General features: G+C 43.4%; 1 protein-coding gene across 1 annotated transcript in view; it reads right to left on the bottom strand.

Moving 5' to 3' along the window:
• The window catches only part of LOC139375371 (SH3 and multiple ankyrin repeat domains protein 2-like), a 159,041-nt gene that overhangs the window by 89,800 nt on the left and 48,506 nt on the right, over positions 1-20,735 (bottom strand). The window contains exon 10 of the mRNA XM_071117096.1: positions 5,593-5,914. Within this exon, the coding sequence (XP_070973197.1) occupies positions 5,593-5,914 (322 nt within the window). The remainder of the gene's footprint in view (positions 1-5,592; positions 5,915-20,735) is intronic.

Genomic DNA, 20,735 nt, shown 5'->3' with positions numbered 1-20,735 from the left:
AATGATGTAAATATATCACTAGCCACTTTAAACAATGCTACCTTATATAATGTTACTTACCCTACATTATTCATCTCATATGCATACGTATATACTCTACTCTATATCATTGACTGCATCCTTATGTAATACATGTATCACTAGCCACTTTAACTATGCCACTTTGTTTACATACTCATCTCATATGTATATACTGTACTCAATACCATCTACTGTATCTTGCCTATGCTGCTCTGTACCATCACTCATTCATATATCCTTATGTACATATTCTTTATCCCCTTACACTGTGTATAAGACAGTAGTTTTGGAATTGTTAGTTAGATTACTTGTTGGTTATTACTGCATTGTCGGAACTAGAGGCACAAGCATTTCGCAACACTCGCATTAACATCTGCTAACCATGTGTATGTGACAAATAAAATTAGATTAGATTTGATTTGATTGAATATGTCCATAAAAACACCAGCCAGCTGGTCTGCGCATGCTCTGAGGACGCGGCTGGGGATACCGTCTGGGCCTGCAGCTTTGCGAGGGTTAACACGTTTAAATGTTTTACTGCAGTGAAGGAGAGTCCGCAGGTTTTGGTAGCGGGCCGTGTCAGTGGCACTGTATTGTCCTCAAAGCGAGCAAAGAAGTTGTTTAGTCTGTCTGGGAGCAAGACATCCTGGATTGCAACGGGGCTGGTTTTCTTTTTGTAATCCGTGATTGACTGTAGACCCTGCCACATACCTCTTGTGTCTGAGCCGTTGAATTGTGACTCTACTTTGTCTCTATACTGACGCTTAGCCTGTTTGATTGCCTTGCGGAGGGAATAGCTACACTGTTTGTATTCGGTCATGTTTCCGGTCACCTTGCCCTGGTTAAAAGCAGTAGTTCGCGCTTTCAGTTTTGCGTGAATGCTGCCATCAATCCACGGTTTCTGGTTGTGGAATGTTTTAATAGTTGCTGTGAGTATTACATCGCCAATGGGGTATGTCTCCATAAGCTTGGCACATCTAGCCACTGGCATTTTTGCCCATTCTTCAAGGCAAAACTGCTCCAGCTCCTTCAAGTTGGATGGGTTCCGCTGGTGTACAGCAATCTTTAAGTCATACCACATATTCTCAATTGGATTGAGGTCTTGGCTTTGACTAGGCCATTCCAAGACATTTTTATGTTTCCCCTTAAATCACTCAAGTGTTGCTTTAGCAGTATGCTTAGGGTCATTGTCCTGCTGGAAGGTGAAACTCCATCCCAGACTCAAATCTCTGGAAGATTGAAACAAGTTTCCCTCAAGACTTTCCCTGTATTTAGCGCCATCCATCATTCCATCAAGGGAAACACTATGTCTTGCGCAAACTCAACACCTCTCATAACCCCGAAAATACCAAACAGTGAAGCATGGCGGTGGCAGCATCATGCTGTGGGGATGTTTTTCATCGGCAGGGACTGGGAAACTGTTCAGAATTGAAGGCCAAAAAGCTCAATTTTAGACTCATCTGACCAGAGTACCTTCTTCCTTATGTTTGGGAGTCTCGCAAGTGCCTTTTGGCGAACACCAAACGTGTTTGCTTATTTTTTTCTTTAAGCAATGGCTTTTTTCTGGCCACTCTTCCCTAAAGCCCAGCTCTGTGGAGTGTACGGCTTAAAGTGGACAGATAATCCAGTATCCCCTGTGGAGCTTTGCAGCTCCTTCAGGGTTATCTTTGGTCTCTTTGTTGCCTCTCTGATTGATGCCATCCTGGGCAGCCCTTTCCTGGCAGGTTTGTTGTGGTGCCATATTCTTTCCATTTTTTAATAATGGATTTATTCGTGCTCCGTGGGATGTTCAAAGTTACGGATATTTTTTAAGAACCCAACCCTGATCTGTACTTCTCCACAATTTTGTCCCTGACCTGTTTGGAGAGCTCCTTGATCTTCATGGTGCTGCTTGGTGGTGCGCCTTGCTTAGTGGTGTTGCAGACTCTGGGGCCTTTCAGAACAGAACAAAGGGGGTGAATACATATGTACACACCACTTTTCAGTTTTTTTTCTAATTTTTCATTTTTTGAAAAAGAATTTTTTTTCACTTAATTTCACAAATTTGGACAATTTTGTATATGTCAATTACATGAAATCCAAATAAAAATAAGTTCAAATTACAGGTTGTAATGCAACAAAATAGGAAACACTGGCAAGGGGGATGAATACTTTTGCAAGGCACTGTATTTATGTAAAACAAGAACAGGATGAAAATAGGTCCTCCACAGCAGCCAATGGTTGTGTTTGAGTATTGTCAGAATGAGCATTGTCATAATGAGTGTTGTCATAATGAGTCCATTTTTAATCTACTGCCATGCTGAAGTAAATAAAATATGAGCGTCCATCATCATCATCATCATAATCATGGAAAATAATTTAACATTTTTAGGATATATCCGCTTTTCATGGAAATAGGTACAAAAAGACTATAGACTAAATGGCCTTTACTTGTAAACTTTGTTTGATAGTTATGTATGTAAACCTTGAGAGGAGGTCTATTATCAAGTATATTTCTGAGACAGTATAAGCATTTATTTTCCATGGCCTTGATAGAGAGAGCAAGGTTGAATCGTGTTTGTCCAGACAACAGTACTGTCATAGCAACCATCAATTATCACATCACATTTGAAATACACTACAGCTGTTGGTCTGCAGTTAGAGGATATTATCTAATATACTTGGAGTAGGCTAGCTAGTAGCTGAAACACATATGCACCATACTGTAGTAATGGCCTTAGCAACCACTCCTGTAACTAGGGAGGAAATAGCAGTGTCCCATTTTAACTGCTGCACTCCAGTAACGGTGCCAGTAATAATGTATTAATACGCCAGTAACGGTGCCAGTAATAATGTATTAATATGCCAGGAAGCAGTAACAGTGTCAGTAATAATGCATGTATACACCAATAAGGTACCAGTAATAATGTATTCATACGCTAGTAAGCAGTAACGGTGCCAGTAATAATGTATTAATACGCCAGTAACGGTGCCAGTAATAATGTATGTATACACCAATAAGGTGCCAGTAATAATGTATTAATACGCCAGTAACGGTGCCAGTAATAATGTATTAATACGCCAGTAACGGTGCCAGTAATAATGTATGTATACACCAATAAGGTACCAGTAATAATGTATTCATACGCCAGTAAGGGTGCCAGTAATAATGTATTAATACGCCAGTAACGGTGCCAGTAATAATGTATTAATATGCCAGTAACGGTGCCAGTAATAATGTATTAATACGCCAGTAACGGTGCCAGTAATAATGTATTAATATGCCAGGAAGCAGTAACAGTGCCAGTAATAATGTATGTATACACCAATAAGGTTCCAGTAATAATGTATTCATACACCAGTAAACAGTAGTGGTGCCAGTAATAATGTATTCATACACCAGTAAGGTTCCAGTAATAATGTATTCATACACCAGTAAAGTTCCAGTAATAATGTATTCATACACCAGTAAAGTTCCAGTAATAATGTATTCATACACCAGTAATGTGCCAGTAATAATGTATTCATACACCAGTAAGCAGTAATGGTGCCAGTAATAATGTATTCATACACCAATAAGGTTCCAGTAATAATGTATTCATACACCAGTAATGTGCCAGTAATAATGTATTCATACACCAGTAAGGTTCCAGTAATAATGTATTCATACACCAGTAAAGTTCCAGTAATAATGTATTCATACACCAGTAAAGTTCCAGTAATAATGTATTCATACACCAGTAAGGTGCCAGTAATAATGTATTCATACACCAGTAAAGTTCCAGTAATAATGTATTCATACACCAGTAAGGTTCCAGTAATAATGTATTCATACACCAGTAAAGTTCCAGTAATAATGTATTCATACACCAGTAAGGTGCCAGTAATAATGTATTCATACACCAGTAAGGTGCCAGTAATAATGTATTCATACACCAGTAAAGTTCCAGTAATAATGTATTCATACACCAGTAAGCAGTAATGGTGCCAGTAATAATGTATTCATACACCAATAAGGTTCCAGTAATAATGTATTCATACACCAGTAATGGTGCCAGTAATAATGTATTCATACGCCAGTAAGCAGTAATGGTGCCAGTAATAATCTATTCATACGCCAGTAAGCCTGCTCACCCGACTGAGAGGAGGCATGTGAGGCAATCACAAGTCATTATACAGACTGATTGCCCTAGCTGAACACGGACTGAACAAGGGCTGAACAAGGGCTGAACAAGGGCTGAACAAGGGCTGTACAAGGGCTGAACACGGGCTGAACAAGGAGTGAACTAGGGCTGAACAGGAACTGAACACGGGCTGAACAAGGGCTGAACACGGGCTGAACAAGGAGTGAACTAGGGCTGAACAAGGGCTGAACAAGGGCTGAACACGGCCTGAACAAAGGCTGAACACGGACTGAACAAGGGATGAATAAGGGGTGAACACGGGAAAGCAAAGGGGAGAAAAGGTCAAATTTTCATAGGATCACTTGTGTGATTCCTGTCATTTTTAGATTCAATTTAGATTAATTTTATTTTTCCTTTAACGTTAGCAGTGAGTAATTGGCATGGCCCACTTACTGAGCATGCTGTGCTCTCCATAGACCCCCCTGCTAGGTGAAAAGATTCACACACACACACAACTGTCTAAAACACAAACGTCCACTCCAACATGCACAACATAGATCCCTTTCCTGCAATCAAAATACCTAGCGTTATTCATATTTTTCATAATTTCATAATTAATAAACCAAATATGCCGAAAATCCGGTGTCCAACGGTTTGGTTTTATTTGTTTTAACCCTGTGTGTGAGGTGTATACTTTTGTTTCAAAGTAGATTTGTTTAATGCTACCAAGAAACACTCGGTGTGACCCTGATTTAGCCCACTGCAATAAAAAGGTTAAGAGAGACTGATTGGACCGACGGTTGAGCACGTCTAGCATCTCATGGGTCAACATCCATCCACATCCATGCATACACATCCATCCATCCACATCCACCCATCCACATCCATCCATCCACATCCATACATCCACATCCATCCATACACATCCATCCATCCACATCCATCCACATCCATCCATCCATCCATCCACATCCATGCATACACATCCATCCATACTCATCCATCCATCCACATCCATCCATCCACATCCATGCATACACATCCATCCATCCACATCCATCCATCCACATCCATCCATACTCATCCATCCATCCACATCCATTCACACACATCCATGCATACACATCCATCCATCCACATTTTCATGAAAGACGGATCAGACTTTCAGTGAGTGTGACAAATCTTCCTCTATTCCCCAAGCTACCATGTACTCCAAGGACTTTTGGGCCAGATTTTTGGGGCCAAAATACTCCTAATAGCAGGTTCTGTATTGAGGGCACTTTTTGGAAAGTGACACCCTATATCAGTGTATCCTAAAGTTGGTAACATGGTTCAAATAATAGGTTGGGAATTATCATGTCATTATGGACCCCCATAAAAAATTCCATGATTTCAGCTTTGGGCACCCGCAAGAGACGATGGGGGCCCTCGAGTCAATGTATAATTCAAATTCTGTTTGGTGACTGACCTGGGCTGGCGCTGGGGGATCTGTCTGGGTGTCTCCTCCCCCAGGCGCCCCAGGGAGGGCGAACGTGAACGGGGAGGGCGGGGAGCCCCCTTCCCCATGGTCCTGACTGTTCCATTGGGGCTGGGCATCTGCTGCTGCTGGGGCCGACGGGGGGAGAGGCTACGAAGGGGAGAGTGGCACGGCGAGGGCAGGGGTGACCGGTTGTTCACGTTCAGGTTGTTGTCGCTGTTGGAGCGTAGGAGCATAGACCGTGGAGCAGCTAGTGTACTCCGTGGGGCCTGCTGGCGCCGGGTGGGTTGGGCCGGCGCCTCCTTGAAAGGCACTGAAGGGAGGGACGGAGGGAGAGAGAGGGGGGGATAGAACAGGTTTAAACATGGAGAAATATTACATAATAATTTCATAATTTCATCATTGTTCCTCCAAAATAAGCTGGTTGAATAACAGAATAAGTGGTATTTCGATCTCTCTCCCGCACACGAACACCCCCCCCCCCCCCCCCCCACACACACACACACACACACACACACACACACACACACACACACACACACACACACCTCTTATTTGGGTTCAATAGAGAACCAAAGGTAGTCTCTAACCTTGAGGTATTAATAAGCATAATTGAGCCTTAGTGGAGATGCAATGAGAGCTCCTAACTAGCTGGTCTCACAGGCTCAGAGCAGGCTGCCTGGCTGCCTGGCGGAGGAGGAGAGAACTTCTATTCAACTCAAGCTATAATAAGAGCCTTGGTGGAATTCCCCTGCGTTTGATGCAGTGCTCGGCTCACATAGCTGAAGCATGATTAATGATGATGTTTATTTCTCTGCTGCCTACTAAATACCAGGGAGGAATAAGAGGCTTGTATACAGCAATATAGGGTTTAACCCAGAGATGATTGGCCACTGTGTGAGAGAGATGACACTGCTTTGGAAAAGAAAACAACCGTACTGTCATAGGAGAAGGTTCTATAAAAAAGGCCTGAGTATGTGTGTAAGACTCTCAAAAGCACAATTTAAAGCGATAACCCCTCAAAACTGTGACTGTACCTATGGAATGCATCATAATATAGAGTAGGTCCATGCTGCATTGAGAGGAAAGGTCACATGTCCAACCCCCAATGGCAGGTCCCACCCCCTCTCCACCTGACTCTCCCACTAATGCTGATATCTGGATGGCCTATCATCAACAGCATAGCCATAGCTAATTAAAGATTGGTGATATGTATGGATCTACATCAGAGGTTTTCAACCTTTTCTTGCCCAGGGACCCCCTCTTTGGCAAACCAGCGACCCAGGGACCCCCTCTTTGACAAACCAGCGACCCAGGGACCCCCATCAAATGTTAGCGAAAAAAACGTGTCCTATCATCAGGTGATTGATAATGGCAAGGAGAAGTAATCAACATTTAAAAATGAATAGATTTAGTAAATAGTATTTCATTATTTTGACAGCCAAATTGCTAGAAAAGTAACTACAAACACATTTTTGCTAAGAGCAGCTGTTTAGCTGGTTAAACAAAGGTTAGCCATCTGTTGGCAAAAAATTATGTCCAAGTCAAGAAAGTTTACTAGCAGCCAGCAGCACTTGCCACACTGGTAGACTATTGACTGGTAGCCTTTGACTGGTAGACTATTGACTGGTAGACTATTGACTGGTAGACTATTGACTGGTAGATTATTGACTGGTAGATTATTGACTGGTAGATTATTGACTGGTAGACTATTGACTGATAGATTATTGACTGGTAGACTATTGACTGATAGATTATTGACTGGTAGACTATTGACTGGTAGATTATTGACTGGTAGCCTATTGACTGGTAGATTATTGACTGGTAGATTATTGACTGGTAGACTATTGACTGGTAGATTATTGACTGGTAGATTATTGACTGGTAGATTATTGACTGGTAGACTATTGACTGATAGATTATTGACTGGTAGATTATTGACTGGTAGCCTATTGACTGGTAGATTATTGACTGGTAGATTATTGACTAGTAGACTATTGACTGGTAGATTATTGACTGGTAGATTATTGACTGGTAGATTATTGACTGGTAGATTATTGACTGGTAGACTATTGACTGGTAGATTATTGACTGGTAGATTATTGACTGGTAGATTATTGACTGGTAGATTATTGACTGGTAGACTATTGACTGGTAGATTATTGACTGGTAGCCTATTGACTGGTAGACTATTGACTGGTAGACTATTGACTGGTAGATTATTGACTGATAGATTATTGACTGGTAGATTATTGACTGGTAGATTATTGACTGGTAGATTATTGACTGGTAGACTATTGACTGATAGACTACTGACTGGTAGACTATTGACTGGTAGATTATTGACTGGTAGACTATTGACTGGTAGCCTATTGACTGGTAGTCTATTGACTGGTAGTCTATTGACTGGTAGACTACTGACTGGTAGACTATTGCCTTGTAGACTATTGACTGATAGATTATTAACTGGTAGCCTACTGACTGGTAGATTATTGACTGGTAGTCTTTTGACTAGTAGACTATTGACTGGTAGACTACTGACTGGTAGATTATTGACTGGTAGTCTTTTGACTAGTAGACTATTGACTGGTAGATTATTGACTGGTAGCCTTTGACTGGTAGCCTTTTGACTGGTAGACTATTGATTGGTAGATTATTGACTGGTAGACTATTGACTGGTAGACTATTGACTGGTAGCCTATTGACTGGTAGCTTTTGACTGGTAGACTATTGACTGGTAGCCTATTGACTGGTAGTCTATTGACTGGTAGTCTATTGACTGGTAGACTACTGACTGGTAGATTATTGACTGGTAGTCTTTTGACTAGTAGACTATTGACTGGTATCCTACTGACTAGTAGACTATTGACTGGTAGTCTATTGACTGGTAGTCTATTGACTGGTAGACTACTGACTAGTAGACTATTGACTGGTAGTCTTTTGACTAGTAGACTATTGACTGGTAGTCTTTTGACTGGTAGACAATTGACTGGTAGCTTTTGACTTGTAGCCTTTTGACTAGTAGACTATTGACTGGTAGCCTTTTGACAGGTACACTATTGACTGGTAGCCTTTTGACTGGTAGACTATTGCCTGGTACTCATTACTGGAAGACTATACTGTGGGCTATACTCGGCCTTGTCTCAGGATGGTGGTCGAAGATATATCTCCAAATGGTGTGGGGGCTGTGCTTTGGCAAATTGGGTAGGGTTATATCCTGCCTGTTTGGCCCTGTCCGGGGGTATCATCGGATGGGGCCACAGTGTCTCCTGACCCCTCCTGTCTCAGCCTCCAGTATTTATGCTGCAGTAGTTTAAGTGTCGGGGGGCTAGGGTCAGTCTGTTATATCTGGAGTACTTCTCCTGTCTTATTCGGTGTCCTGTGTGAACTTAAGTATGCTCTCTCTAATTCTCTCTTTCTCTCTCTCTTTCCCTCTCTCGGAGGACCTGAGCCCTAGGACCATGCCTCAGGACTACCTGGCATGATGACTCCTTGCTGTCCCCAGTCCACCTGGCCGTGCTGCTGCTCTAGTTTCAACTGTTCTGCCTGCGGCTATGGAACCCTGTCCTGTTCACCGGATGTGCTACCTGTCCCAGACCTGCTGTTTTCAACTCTCTAGAGACAGCAGGAGCGGTAGAGATACTCTTGATGATCGGCTATGAAAAGCCAACTGACATTGACTCCTGAGGTGCTGACTTGCTGCACCCTCGACAACTACTGCGATTATTATTATTTGACCATGCTGGTAATTTATGAACATTTGAACAACTTGGCCATTTTCTGTTATAATCTCCACCCAGCACAGCCAGAAAAGGACTGGCCACCCCTCATAGCCTGGTTCCTCTCTAGGTTTCTTCCTAGGTTTTTGCCTTTCTAGGGAGTTTTTCCTAGCCACCGTGCTTCTACACCTGCATTTAATGCTGATTGGGGTTTTAGGCTGGGTTTCTGTACAGCACTTTGAGATATCAGCTGATGTAAGAAGGGCTATATAAATGCATTTGATTTGATTTGACTGGTAGTCTATTGACTGGTAGACTACTGACTGGTAGATTATTGACTGGTAGACTATTGACTGGTAGATTATTGACTGATTTACTCTCATATGTTATCTGGTATACAGTACAGTACAGTCCAGTCCAGTACAGTAGGCTCTACTCTCATATGTTATCTGGTATACAGTACAGTACAGTACAGTACAGTACAGTACAGTACAGTCCAGTCCAGTACAGTAGGCTCTACTCTCATATGTTATCTGGTATACAGTACAGTACAGTACAGTACGGTACAGTACAGTACAGTAGGCTCTACTCTCATATGTTATCTAGTATACAGTACATTATAGTGCAGTACAGTACAGTACAGTAGGCTCTACTCTCATGTTCTATGATATACAGTACAGTACAGTACAGTACAGTAGGCTCTACTCTCATATGTTCTCTGGTATACAGTACAGTACAGTAGGCTCTACTCTCATATGTTATATGATATACAGTACAGTACAGTACAGTAGGCTCTACTCTCATGTGTTCTATGATATACAGTACAGTACAGTACAGTAGGCTCTACTCTCATGTGTTATATGATATACAGTACAGTACAGTACAGTACAGTAGGCTCTACTCTCATATGTTCTCTGGTATACAGTACAGTACAGTACAGTAGGCTCTACTCTCATATGTTCTATGATATACAGTACAGTACAGTACAGTACAGTACAGTACAGTAGGCTCTACTCTGATATTTTCTCTGATATACAGTACAGTACAGTACAGTAGGCTCTACTCTCATATGCTCTATGATATACAGTACAGTACAGTAGAGTACAGTACAGTACAGTACAGTAGGCTCTACTCTCATGTGTTCTATGATATACAGTACAGTACAATACAGTACAGTAGGCTCTACTCTGATATTTTCTCTGGTATACAGTACAGTACAGTAGAGTAGGCTCTACTCTGATATGTTTTATGATATACAGTACAGTACAGTACAGTACAGTAGAGTAGGCTCTACTCTCATGTGTTCTATGATATACAGTACAGTACAGTACAGTACAGTACAGTACAGTACAGTAGAGTAGGCTGTACTCTCATGTGTTCTATGATATACAGTACAGTACAGTACAGTACAGTACAGTAGGCTCTACTCTGATATGTTCTATTATATACAGTACAGTACAGTACAGTACAGTAGGCTCTACTCTGATATGTTCTATGATATACAGTACAGTACAGTACAGTACAGTACAGTACAGTACAGTAGGCTCTACTCTGATATGTTCTATGATATACAGTACAGTACAGTACAGTACAGTACAGTACAGTACAGTACAGTAGGCTCTACTCTGATATGTTCTATGATATACAGTACAGTACAGTACAGTACAGTACAGTACAGTACAGTACAGTAGGCTCTACTCTCATGTGTTCTATGATATACAGTACAGTACAGTACAGTACAGTACAGTACAGTAGGCTCTACTCTCATATGTTCTCTGGTATACAGTACAGTACAGTACAGTACAGTACAGTACAGTAGGCTCTACTCTCATGTGTTCTATGATATACAGTACAGTACAGTACAGTACAGTACAGTACAGTACAGTACAGTAGGCTCTACTCTCATGTGTTCTATGATATACAGTACAGTACAGTACAGTACAGTACAGTAGGCTCTACTCTGATATTTTCTCTGATATACAGTACAGTACAGTACAGTAGGCTCTACTCTCATATGCTCTATGATATACAGTACAGTACAGTAGAGTACAGTACAGTACAGTACAGTAGGCTCTACTCTCATGTGTTCTATGATATACAGTACAGTACAATACAGTACAGTAGGCTCTACTCTGATATTTTCTCTGGTATACAGTACAGTACAGTAGAGTAGGCTCTACTCTGATATGTTTTATAATATACAGTACAGTACAGTACAGTACAGTAGAGTAGGCTCTACTCTCATGTGTTCTATGATATACAGTACAGTACAGTACAGTACAGTACAGTACAGTACAGTAGAGTAGGCTGTACTCTCATGTGTTCTATGATATACAGTACAGTACAGTACAGTACAGTACAGTACAGTAGGCTCTACTCTGATATGTTCTATGATATACAGTACAGCACAGTACAGTACAGTAGGCTCTACTCTGATATGTTCTATGATATACAGTACAGTACAGTACAGTACAGTACAGTACAGTACAGTAGGCTCTACTCTGATATGTTCTATGATATACAGTACAGTACAGTACAGTACAGTACAGTACAGTACAGTAGGCTCTACTCTGATATGTTCTATGATATACAGTACAGTACAGTACAGTACAGTACAGTACAGTACAGTACAGTAGGCTCTACTCTCATGTGTTCTATGATATACAGTACAGTACAGTACAGTACAGTACAGTACAGTACAGTACAGTAGGCTCTACTCTCATATGTTCTCTGGTATACAGTACAGTACAGTACAGTACAGTACAGTACAGTAGGCTCTACTCTCATGTGTTCTATGATATACAGTACAGTACAGTACAGTACAGTACAGTACAGTAGGCTCTACTTTCATGTGTTCTATGATATACAGTACAGTACAGTACAGTACAGTACAGTACAGTAGGCTCTACTCTCATATGTTCTCTGGTATACAGTACAGTACAGTACAGTAGGCTCTACTCTGATATGTTCTATGATATACAGTACAGTACAGTACAGTAGGTTCTACTCTAATATTTTCTCAGGTATACACATATCTACAATGTGGGCCAAAATAGTTAACATTCTCTTGAGATTTTTTCAAGTGGTTATGAAAGCAAACATCAGTATTTATATAAACAAAAGGAGTTATGATACGGTAACTAATATGGATTCAATAATTTAGTTTTTAGTTCATTAGCAGTTGTTATTAAACAAATATCAACAAGCTCATAACCTGTAAGAAACAACAACACTATGATATCAGTGATTAACCTAAAGGCATAAACAATAGAATCCACTCTCTCAGTTTCTATATGCCACACAAAGTATCAGTAACCACTCAAAACACTGGAAGCCTTCAAAACCCATTAAAAAAACCTCTAGCTCAAGTATCACTGCTTACCTTCTTTCTTCAAGGCATTCAGAAAAGACTTCAATTTCCCCCTTTTCCTTATTGCTTAATTGTTCATGGGAAACGTGGAGATATAAATAAATAGAAAAAGAGCGAATATGAAATGTATCCGAGTTTTGTAGTGGGAAAAAGCAGCAGCAAGTCGTTCCAGTGGTAAAGCGCGTGACAATGGGAGGGAAAGAGATTGGCTGGGAAGGCAGGCAGGCAGAGGGACAGGAGGGAGGGAAGGAAGGAAGGAGACAGGCAGGGAGGGAAGGAGGGAGACAGGCAGGTAGGCAGAGGGACAGGAGGGAGGGAAGGAGGGAAGGAAGGAGGGAGACAGGCAGGTAGGCAGAGGGACAGGAGGGAGGGAGGGAAGGAAGGAGGGAGACAGGCAGGGAGGGAAGGAAGGAGGGAGACAGGCAGGGAGGGAGACAGGCAGGGAGGCAGGCAGGCAGAGGGACAGGGGGGAGGGAAGGAAGGAGGGAGACAGGCAGGGAGGGAAGGAGGGAGACAGGCAGACAGGCAGAGGGACAGGGGGGAGGGAAGGAAGGAAGGAGACAGGCAGGGAGGGAAGGAGGGAGACAGGCAGGTAGGCAGAGGGACAGGAGGGAGGGAGGGAGGGAAGGAAGGAGGGAGACAGGCAGGCAGAGGGAAGGAAGGAGGGTGACAGGCAGGGAGGAAGACAGGCAGGGAGGCAGGCAGGCAGAGGGACAGGAGGGAGGAAGGGAAGGAAGGAGGGAGACAGGCAGGGAGGGAAGGAGGGAGACAGGCAGGCAGGGAGACAGGCAGGGAGGCAGGCAGGCAGAGTGACAGGGGGGAGGGAAGGAAGGAGGGAGACAGGCAGGGAGGGAAGGAGGGAGACAGGCAGGCAGGGAGACAGGCAGGCAGGCAGAGGGACAGGCAGGCAGGCAGAGGGACAGGAGGGAGGGAAGGAAGGAGGGAGACAGGCAGGGAGGGAAGGAGGGAGACAGCAGGCAGGGAGACAGGCAGGCAGGCAGGCAGGCAGGCAGGCAGGCAGAGGGACAGGAGGGAGGGAAGGAAGGAGGGAGACAGGCAGGCAGTGAGACAGGCAGGGAGGGAAGGAAGGAGGGAGACAGGCAGGGAGGGAAGGAGGGAGACAGGCAGGCAGAGGGACAGGAGGGAGGGAAGGAAGGAGGGAGACAGGCAGGCAGGGAGACAGGCAGGGAGGCAGGCAGGCAGAGGGACAGGAGGGAGGGAAGGAAGGAGGGAGACAGGCAGGGAGGGAAGGAGGGAGACAGGCAGGCAGGGAGACAGGCAGGGAGGCAGGCAGGCAGAGGGACAGGAGGGAGGGAGACAGGCAGGGAGGGAAGGAGGGAGACAGGCAGGCAGGGAGGCAGGCAGGGAGGCAGGCAGGCAGGCAGAGGGACAGGGAGGGAGGGAAGGAAGGAGGGAGACAGGCAGGGAGGGAAGGAAGGAGGGAGACAGGCAGGGAGGGAAGGAAGGAGGGAGACAGGCAGGGAGGGAGGGAGGGAAGGAAGGAGGGAGACAGGCAGGCAGGGAGACAGGCAGGGAGGCAGGCAGGCAGAGGGACAGGGAGGGAGCGAAGGAAGGAGGGAGACAGGCAGGGAGGGAAGGAAGGAGGGAGACAGGCAGGGAGGGAAGGAAGGAGGGAGACAGGCAGGGAGGGAGGGAGGGAGACACAGACAGGCAGCCAGGCAGGCAGGTAGGCAGGCAGGCAGGGAAACAGATAGACAGACAGGCAGTGAGACAGATAGACAGACAGGCAGGGAGACAGTGAGATAGACAGGCAACCCGGGAGACAGACAGGCAGTCAGGGAGAGGCTGGCAGGGAGTCACGCAGGCAGGCTAGAAGACATTCAGGGAGAAAGGCAGGCAGAGAAACAGGCAGGGAGACAGGGGGGCAGGCAGGCAGGGAGAAAGGCAGGAAGGCAGGGGAAAAGGCAGGCAGGGAGACAGGTAGGTAGGGTGACAAGCAGGAAGACAGGAAGGCAGGGTGAAATGCAGGGAGACAGGCAGGGAGGCAGGGGGGAAAGGCAGGCAGTGAGCAGGCAGGGAGAGGGAGACTGGAAGCCAGGGAGAAAGGTGGGAAAAAAGGCAGACAGGGAGACAGGCAGGGAGACAGGGACAAAGACAGCCAGGCAGGGGGAAAGGCTGGGAGACACACTGCTTGTTACTGACTGGGATCACAACGCACGAGTTCCACGCATCTCCATTTCCCTCTCGTCCTCTCACACTCAGTCTCTATTTCTCTCTCTCTCTCTCTCTCTCGCTCTCTCTCTATATATATACAGTATATATATATATATATATATATATATATATATATATATATGTCTACCTCTCTCTCTCTCTCTCTCTCTCTCTCTCTCTCTCCCTCTCTCTCTCTCTATGTCTCCCTCTATATATATCTCTCGCACACAAACACTCTAACAGACAGTCAGATGCACTGAAGAAAAAGAAACTCCCTAGATATAGCGTTGCTTCACCCAGGTTCAACATTCCAGAGACAAGCAGCACATGATCTCAGCAAGAATGTGTCAATTATTATAATCATTATGGATGGGGAGAATTCAACTAAACCAGAATTCAACTAAACCACAGCCACTTTGATTACTATCATTAACACTGATTTTAATATAAACCAGATTGCTAAAACACTGTATTATCTAAAACTACTTCAATAATAATCCAAATGAATGATATTGCCATAGATGACAGGGCAGAACACATTCTCAATACGTGGCTGTCAAACACATGGTGGAGAGAGGTGTTGCTTGCAATCACATAACACCCAAATGAAACGTGCATAAATCAATGTTCAGTGGAAACAGGTTTGGCGAGAGATTGGATTTTAACCCGTGCTTTCGCAGGAACAGCTGTATCGAAAACAAATCCTTTGTGTTGCTAGGCAACCTTAGCGAGGAAGTCTAAATTCGTTATTAGCAAGTTGCTTGTTGGTTGTGAAATTATGTGGGCGACTCCACGGCAGCATAGGCCGAAAATATTTGTGGTATCTCAGATTGTTCTGGCAATTCTCATAGTAACTTCATTGGGAGGAAAGATGTTTGACATGCTTTTTACATTTCTTTCACAAACCATGATGAAAGTTTGAGATATTCATATTCATCTTTATATTTATTTATTCATATTTAAATTCATATTCATATTATGTTGAATAATTTCATGTGAAAATGTGTATTTCAGAATCTAGATATACTCCATATTTGAGAAAATACTATTAGGCATATAATGACACCATGATGTTGTCTGTATCATGTACAGTGCCTTGCGAAAGTATTCGGCCCCCTTAAGTTAATACTTTGTAGCGCCACCTTTTGCTGCGATTACAGCTGTAAGTTGCTTGCTTTTCTCTATCAGTTTTGCACATCGAGAGACTGAAATTTTTTCCCATTCCTCCTTGCAAAACAGCTCGAGCTCAGTGAGGTTGGATGGAGAGCATTTGTGAACAGCAGTTTTCAGTTCTTTCCACAGATTCTCGATTGGATTCAGGTCTGGACTTTGACTTGGCCATTCTAACACCTGGATATGTTTATTTTTGAACCATTCCATTGTAGATTTTGCTTTATGTTTTGGATCATTGTCTTGTTGGAAGACAAATCTCCGTCCCAGTCTCAGGTCTTTTGCAGACTACATCAGGTTTTCTTCCAGAATGGTCCTGTATTTGGCTCCAACCATCTTCCCATCAATTTTAACCATCTTCCCTGTCCCTGCTGAAGAAAAGCAGGCCCAAACCATGATGCTGCCACCACCATGTTTGACAGTGGGGATGGTGTGTTCAGCTGTGTTGTTTTTACGCCAAACATAACGTTTTGCATTGTTGCCAAAAAGTTCACTTTTGGTTTCATCTGACCAGAGCACCTTCTTCCACATGTTTGGCGTGTCTCCCAGGTGGCTTGTGGCAAACTTTAAATTACCCTTTTTATGGATATCTTTAAGAAATGGCTTTCTTCTTGCCACTCTTCCATAAAGGCCAGATTTGTGCAATATACGACTGATTGTTGTCCAATGGACAGAGTCTCCCACCTCAGCTGTAGATCTCTGCAGTTCATCCAGAGTGATCATGGGCCTCTTGGCTGCATCTCTGATCAGTCTTCTCCTTGTATGAGCTGAAAGTTTAGAGGGACGGCCAGGTCTTGGTAGATTTGCAGTGGTCTGATACTCCTTCCATTTCAATATTATCACTTGCACAGTGCTCCTTGGGATGTTTAAAGCTTGGGAAATCTTTTTGTATCCAAATCCGGCTTTAAACTTCTTCACAACAGTATCTCAGACCTGCCTGGTGTGTTCCTTGTTCTTCATGATGCTCTCTGCGCCTTTAACGGACCTCTGAGACTATCACAGTGCAGGTGCAGAGACTTGATTACACACAGGTGGATTGTATTTATCATCATTAGTCATTTAGGCCAACATTGGATCATTCAGAGATCCTCACTGAACTTCTGGAGAGAGTTTGCTGCACTGAAAGTAAAGGGGCTGAATAATTTTGCACGCCCAATTTTTGAGTTTTTGATTTGTTAAAAAAGTTTGAAATATCCAATAAATGTCGTTCCACTTAATGATTGTGTCCCACTTGTTGTTGATTCTTCACAAAAAAATACAGTTTTATATCTTTATGTTTGAAGCCTGAAATGTGGCAAAAGGTCGCAAAGTTCAAGGGGGCCGAATACTTTCGCAAGGCACTGTACGTTCACAGATCATAGGGTCTTACAGGAGACATGTTCAGGTCTAAGATGTGCCTAAAATGGCCACTTTCCTGATGATAAAAAAAATTAAATACATTGTAAAAATACAAGTGTGTCAAACATTCTGTTCAGTTTCTATGTGAGAATTACCAGAACAATGTGAGATAGCAAAGATATTTTTCGGGCTATAGTGGCATGGAATGGCCCATGCGTAGTGTTTTTACCAAGCATTTGTAACCAAGCACTTACAGAACAACACATTCCAAATCCTATTGGAATGTGATGAGAATTAAGACATGTTGTGATATTATGAAATGCTATTCCCTCTTGGGAATAACTTTAGGACTTTCATTGGGAAAACAACATCTTGAATTCATATTGAATTGGCATTTGGAATTAATCCTTCCATCAACATTCCCTTAATTGCTCAGAATTAATCTCAAACCATTGGTGTGGTCATTAGTAGTCTAAATATACAAGAACCAGTCCATTGAAAGCAATATGATAATGACCCTATACTAGATCATGTGTAATGTACTGTCTATGATGAATTACAAAGCGTCATGACTTCAAACCAGCCTAACATCTAACAACTAAATGACTGTAGGCTGCAAGGGGAACTGTGTATAGGGGGAATCTCCACGGACCACCTCTTCTCTTCTCTGGCACACAGATTGTTAAATAGCAACCTGACAAGCACCAACCTCCGCTTTCCTCTCCAAGGAATAGCTTTAACATTTTAAACCTGAACCTCCTCGTTATAACACCAGCCACTCAACCAATCAAACACAACGAAATGAAAGAGCAGCTTGTGGTAGATCAATCTCAAAGAGGTAAAATAGTGATGAACCATCTTGCTTGAGCACCACAAACCCTGAGTGATGGATCCATAAAGATAGAATGATAGAACAACGCTGCTGTCACCACATTGATCAGTGATGCAGTAGATTATACAACAGTGATAATGGATCACAGGACAAAGGATGCTGAAGAAACAGCACTGATGAGTCTACATTTTCAGTAACAATCATGAAAAAAACAACCACCAATGTATAGATCTACGCCATATAAAGAGGCTACCTGCCTACCCATGGGTCTTCCATTGAGGAACCGACCAGATCTGAGATCCCGAAAGCCAAATATCACATGGATCTGGGAACCATGGCAACCACGACTGGATTTATATGGGACAAGGATTTACATAGTTGACTGTAGAACAAGGCAGATGCTGTAGGTTTATGTGTCATGACTGCAGCCATGACGCTTAACTATAGAATACAAATTCTGTTACACTCTTAGAAAAAAAGGGTTCCCAAAGGGTCCTTAGGCTGTCTCCATGGGAGAATCATTTATGGTTCCAGGTAGACCCGTTTCGGGTTCCATGTAGAAGCCTCTGTGAAAAGGGTTCTACATTGAACCCAAAAGGGTTCTACCTGGAACCAAAAAGGGTTCTTCAAAGGTTTCCCCTATAGGGACAGCCGAAGAACCCTTTTAGGTTTCTAGATAGTACTTTTTTTTTCTAAGCGTGTATAAACCAATGTAATGAGGTTAGCTGTCACAAAGACCTTCACTCTCAGACTGAAGCTAATCAGCCCGACTATGACTCAAGGGGCAAATGCAAAAAGACAATTAAATAATTAAATAATTGGTTTGCAGCACCCTTTCTATTTACAGAAGAATGTGGTCACAAAACATGAAGAAAGAAGTGATGACAGAGGACGGAGAAAAGGGACTGTTGGGGGTTGTAAATGCATGACAAAGGAGTTATGTCTCAGTGTCTATTTGGAGAGGAAGAGACAGAAATGCCCTGACACTTGTACGGTAAGATTGCAAGATTGTAAGACTGCTGGCACTAGCAATAAATTGACTGTATGCCAGAAGGAGAGTTCATAATGTCACAGTCTTGGACCCTTGGCCTAAGGACACAGGAAAAAACGGATTCCATCAGATACAAAGTGGCATCAATAGAAAGATGACAGAGAAGATTATAATCCGCATCCCATGCACCTTAGAGCCTACTGTAATGTACAGTCATGGCCAAAAGTTTTGAGAATGACACATATTAATTTTCACAAAGTCTGCTGCCTCAGTTTGTATGATGGCAATTTGCATATACTCCAGAATGTTATGAAGAGGGATCAGATGAATTGCAATTAATTGTGGGTTAGCACCCCCCCCCCCCCCCCCCCTTGGGTTGGCGCCCCCCCCTTGGGTTGTGCTGTGGCGGAGATCTTTGTGGGCTATACTCGGCCTTGCCTCAGGATGGTAATTTGGTGGTTGAAGATATCCCTCTAGTGGTGTGGGGGCTGTGCTTTGGCAAAGTGGGTGGGGTTATATCCTTTCTGTTTGGCCGTGTCTGGGGGTGTCCTCGGATGGGGCCACAGTGTCTCCTGACCCCTCCTGTCTCAGCCTCCAGTATTTATGCTACAGTAGTTTGTGTTGGTTGGGCTAGGGTCAGTTTGTTATATCTGGAGTACTTCGCCTGTCCTATTTGGTGTCCTGTGTGAATTTAAGTCTGCTCTCTCTAATTCTCTCTTTCTCTCTTTCTTTCTCTCTCTCGGAGGACCTGAGCCCTAGGACCATGCCTCAGGACTACCTGACATGATGACTCCTTGCTGTCCCCAGTCCACCTGGCCGTGCTGCTGCTCCAGTTTCAACTGTTCTGCCTTATTATTATTATTGGACCATGCTGGTCATTTATGAACATTTGAACATCTTGGCCATGTTCTGTTATAATCTCCACCAGGCACAGCCAGAAGAGGACTGGCCACCCCACATAGCCTGGTTTCTCTCTAGGTTTCTTCCTAGGTTTTGGCCTTTCTAGGGAGTTTTTCCTAGCCACCGTGCTTCTACACCTGCATTGCTTGCTGTTTGGGGTTTTAGGCTGGGTTTCTGTACAGCACTTTGAGATATCAGCTGATGTACGAAGGCCTATATAAATATATTTGATTTGATTTTGATTTGATTTGAATTAATTGCAAAGTCCCCCTTTGCCATGCAAATGAACTGAATCCCCCCCCCCCCAAAAAAAAATCCGCTGCATTTCAGCCCTGCCACAAAAGGACCAGCTGACATCATGTCAGTGATTCTCTCATTAACACAGGTGTGAGTGTTGACAAGGACAAGGCTGGAGATCACTCTGTCATGCTGATTGAGTTTGAATAACAGACTGGAAGCTTCAAAAGGAGGGTGGTGCTTGGAATCATTGTTCTTCCTCTGTCAACAATGGTCACCTGCAAGGAAACACGTGCCGTCATCATTGCTTTACACAAAAAGGGCTTCACAGGCAAGGATATTGCTGCCAGTAAGATTGCACCTAAATCAACCATTTATCAGATCATCAAGAACTTCAAGGAG

This window comes from Oncorhynchus clarkii, chromosome 2 (assembly GCF_045791955.1).
Source record: "Oncorhynchus clarkii lewisi isolate Uvic-CL-2024 chromosome 2, UVic_Ocla_1.0, whole genome shotgun sequence".
NCBI classification, from domain to species: Eukaryota; Metazoa; Chordata; class Actinopteri; order Salmoniformes; family Salmonidae; genus Oncorhynchus; species Oncorhynchus clarkii.
The sequence above is the reverse complement of the archived record's forward strand: the minus strand, read 5'-3'. Positions and strand labels throughout refer to the sequence as shown.